Source organism: Drosophila subpulchrella, unplaced genomic scaffold (assembly GCF_014743375.2).
Source record: "Drosophila subpulchrella strain 33 F10 #4 breed RU33 unplaced genomic scaffold, RU_Dsub_v1.1 Primary Assembly Seq454, whole genome shotgun sequence".
Taxonomy (NCBI): Eukaryota; Metazoa; Arthropoda; class Insecta; order Diptera; family Drosophilidae; genus Drosophila; species Drosophila subpulchrella.
Genome location: NW_023665663.1, coordinates 1 through 3459, shown reverse-complemented (window position 1 = coordinate 3459; position 3459 = coordinate 1). Strand labels below are relative to the sequence as shown.

The following is a 3459-nucleotide window of genomic DNA, read 5'->3' as shown; positions in this document are numbered from 1 at the left end:
TTCAGTAATAATAATACATTTTATCAGGCGGTTCCATAAACAATTTATATATATTTATATTCTTCTAATAATAGTCCCGAAATAATTATTTTTATCAGGTGATTCCCAGTAAAGCTCACCATAAACCATTTATAAATACTGCTGCAAAATATTTTAGGAACCAACTATTTTTATGCCTAAAATAAATGTCCAAAATAAGCATTTTATAATATATGACGGATATTAAGATATTTTAATTCCTCTTTGACAAAGCAATATATATAAATCTCATTGAGATATTTGGGCATGTTTTATTAAAATGTGAGTTTAGTTGGTTTTAGTTAGGAGTAAGTTTAGACTGGTAAGCTTTCCTACTTATTTAATATCCAACCCCCTCTAAGAAAGAGTATCACAAAATGATGATGGAAACGTTTAGTTCCCAGGACGCGTTATTAACAACGTTCCCTTTTTCCCCATTAATATGCATGAGTTGAATGTTTAGTGAGTTCGCTTCAGAACGGAGGCTAATGAAAGAAAAACTCTCCCACTTTTTCAGCATCGAAAACGAAGACTGGCGGGAGTGCGAAAAGAGCCTGAAGGAGTTCCTTGAACAGGAGCGTGCCAAAATGAAGGAGCGTTCGCTGCGCATCTCCCAGCCATTCTCATCGGATCCACAGGACATTCAGAACATAGTGAGGGCCAGGTGAGGATTATCCAGACCAGGAATTCCTATGATTTTAGGAGCTACAAATCTTTTCTTGCTTTTTAATTAGGCAAAAGTTCCGCGAGACAGAGCTACGTATTCGCAACCAGCTGGAGGACAAGCTGAAGGATGTGAAACTGGCAGTCACCACCCAACAACTTACCGAACTCATCGAGGATGCCCATCGATCCAGTGGGGAGATTGTGCGAGAGCCTTCGATAGAGGACGATGAGTACCACGAGGGCGAGCCACAGTCCAAGTATCTGGACGATGTCACCGACGTCTCCGAGGAGACGGTGATCAGCGAGGACGCCATCAGTCTCACCCTGGCCAAGCAGCAGTACGCCGAGGAACTGGAGGCCGAGATGGAGGACGAGTTCAACCGGGGTCTGCTCATCTCCAAGCAGCAGTACGACCAGCTGCGCTTCGAGGATGAGAAGATCGTGGCGTTAAGGAATGCCAAAGTAAGTTCGCAGGTCCTCAAGGGCTTTCAGTTAAATTTAGAAAATGTTATACCTTATCGTCCATTAATGTCCAATTTACAGTGTCAAGTGTATGTAAAGTTTTAAAATATTATAAATTTACCAAGTATTTACTACATTTATGACTTTAAGAAAATAAATTTTTAAGAATTTACAAATATTTGTAAGTCTTTAAAATATTAAATACATTTATGAACATTATTTTTTATAATTATTTTTAATATTTGCTCAATACGAAACGTACAAAAACAAAAATTTCATATTTCCTTTTTGCTCCGACGTAATTTTTTCCATAAATCTAAAAGTATTTAAATGTATAAATATTTCTTAAAAAAATTAATACGAAGAATAGGTTATAATATAAAAGATATTCTGTTATAGATTATGTTGGTATCAAAAGCTAGTTCGATTTAAGGTATTTTAATTTAAATGATGCATGTCAGTCTAAGCTATGCCGCTTTTGTTCGTTAAATTGATTTTTGAACTAAGGCGTTCTATCTTGTAATACCAAAATAATAACTTCAAAAATTTGCAAGTCTAAAATAAGAAAATAATGTAAATTATAGTGACACTACAACTATAATTTACATTATTTTCTTATTTTAGACTTGCAAAATTTTTGAAGTTATTATTTTGTATTACAAGATAGAACGCCTTAGTTCAAAATCAATTTAACGAACAAAAGCGGCATAGCTTAGACTGACATGCATCATTTAAATTAAAATACCTTAAATCGAACTAGCTTTTGATACAACATAATCTATAACAGAATATCTTTTATATTATAACCTATTCTTCGTATTAATTTTTTTAAGAAATATTTATACATTTTAAATACTTTTAGATTTATGGAAAAAATTACGTCGGAGCAAAAAAGGAAATATGAAATTTTGTTTTTTGTACGTTTCGTATTGAGCAAATATTTAAAATAATTATAAAAAATAATGTTCATAAATGTATTTAATATTTTAAAGACTTACAAATATTTGTAAATTTCTTTAAAATTTATTTTCTTAAAGTCATAAATGTAGTAAATACTTGGTAAATTTATAAATATTTTAAAACTTTACATACACTTGACACTGTAAATTGGACATTAATGGACGATAAGGTATAACATTTTCTAAATTAACTGAAAGCCCTTGAGGACCTGCGAACTTACTTTGGCATTCCTTAACGCCACGATCTTCTCATCCTCGAAGCGCAGCTGGTCGTACTGCTGCTTGGAGATGAGCAGACCCCGGTTGAACTCGTCCTCCATCTCGGCCTCCAGTTCCTCGGCGTACTGCTGCTTGGCCAGGGTGAGACTGATGGCGTCCTCGCTGATCACCGTCTCCTCGGAGACGTCGGTGACATCGTCCAGATACTTGGACTGTGGCTCGCCCTCGTGGTACTCATCGTCCTCTATCGAAGGCTCTCGCACAATCTCCCCACTGGATCGATGGGCATCCTCGATGAGTTCGGTAAGTTGTTGGTGGTGACTGCCAGTTTCACATCCTTCAGCTTGTCCTCCAGCTGGTTGCGAATACGTAGCTCTGTCTCGCGGAACTTTTGCCTAATTAAAAAGCAAGAAAAGATTTTGTAGCTCCTAAAATCATAGGAATTCCTGGTCTGGATAATCCTCACCTGGCCCTCACTATGTTCTGAATGTCCTGTGGATCCGATGAGAATGGCTGGGAGATGCGCAGCGAACGCTCCTTCATTTTGGCACGCTCCTGTTCAAGGAACTCCTTCAGGCTCTTTTCGCACTCCCGCCAGTCTTCGTTTTCGATGCTGAAAAAGTGGGAGTTTTTCTTTCATTAGCCTCCGTTCTGAAGCGAACTCACTAAACATTCAACTCATGCATATTAATGGGGAAAAGGGAACGTTGTTTAATAACGCGTCCTGGGAACTAAACGTTTCCATCATCATTTTGTGATACTCTTTCTTAGAGGGGGTTGGATATTAAATAAGTAGGAAAGCTTACCAGTCTAAACTTACTCCTAACTAAAACCAACTAAACTCACATTTTAATAAACATGCCCAAAATATCTCAATGAGATTTATATATATATTGCTTTGTCAAAGAGGAATTAAAATATCTTAATATCCGTCATATATTTATAAATGCTTATTTTGGACATTTATTTTAGGCATAAAAATAGTTGGTTCCTAAATATTTTGCAGCAGTATTTATAAATGGTTTATGGTGAGCTTTACTGGGAATCACCTGATAAAAATAATTATTTCGGGACTATTATTAGAAGAATATAAATATATATAAATTGTTTATGGAACCGCCTGATAAAATGTATT

General features: G+C 35.9%; 1 protein-coding gene and 1 pseudogene across 1 annotated transcript; one reads left to right on the top strand and one right to left on the bottom strand.

Annotated features, from left to right (window-relative positions):
• Nucleotides 1–540: 540 nt before the first annotated feature.
• LOC119562428 lies at nt 541–1251 on the top strand. Its single transcript, XM_037875615.1, has 2 exons — nt 541–682; nt 753–1251. Exons 1-2 carry the CDS (start codon nt 606–608, stop codon nt 1249–1251), a joined length of 576 nt encoding a protein of 191 aa, XP_037731543.1. The 5' UTR covers nt 541–605.
• A 1036-nt stretch (nt 1252–2287) lies between these two features.
• LOC119562426 lies at nt 2288–2932 on the bottom strand (annotated as a pseudogene).
• Nucleotides 2933–3459: the final 527 nt, after the last annotated feature.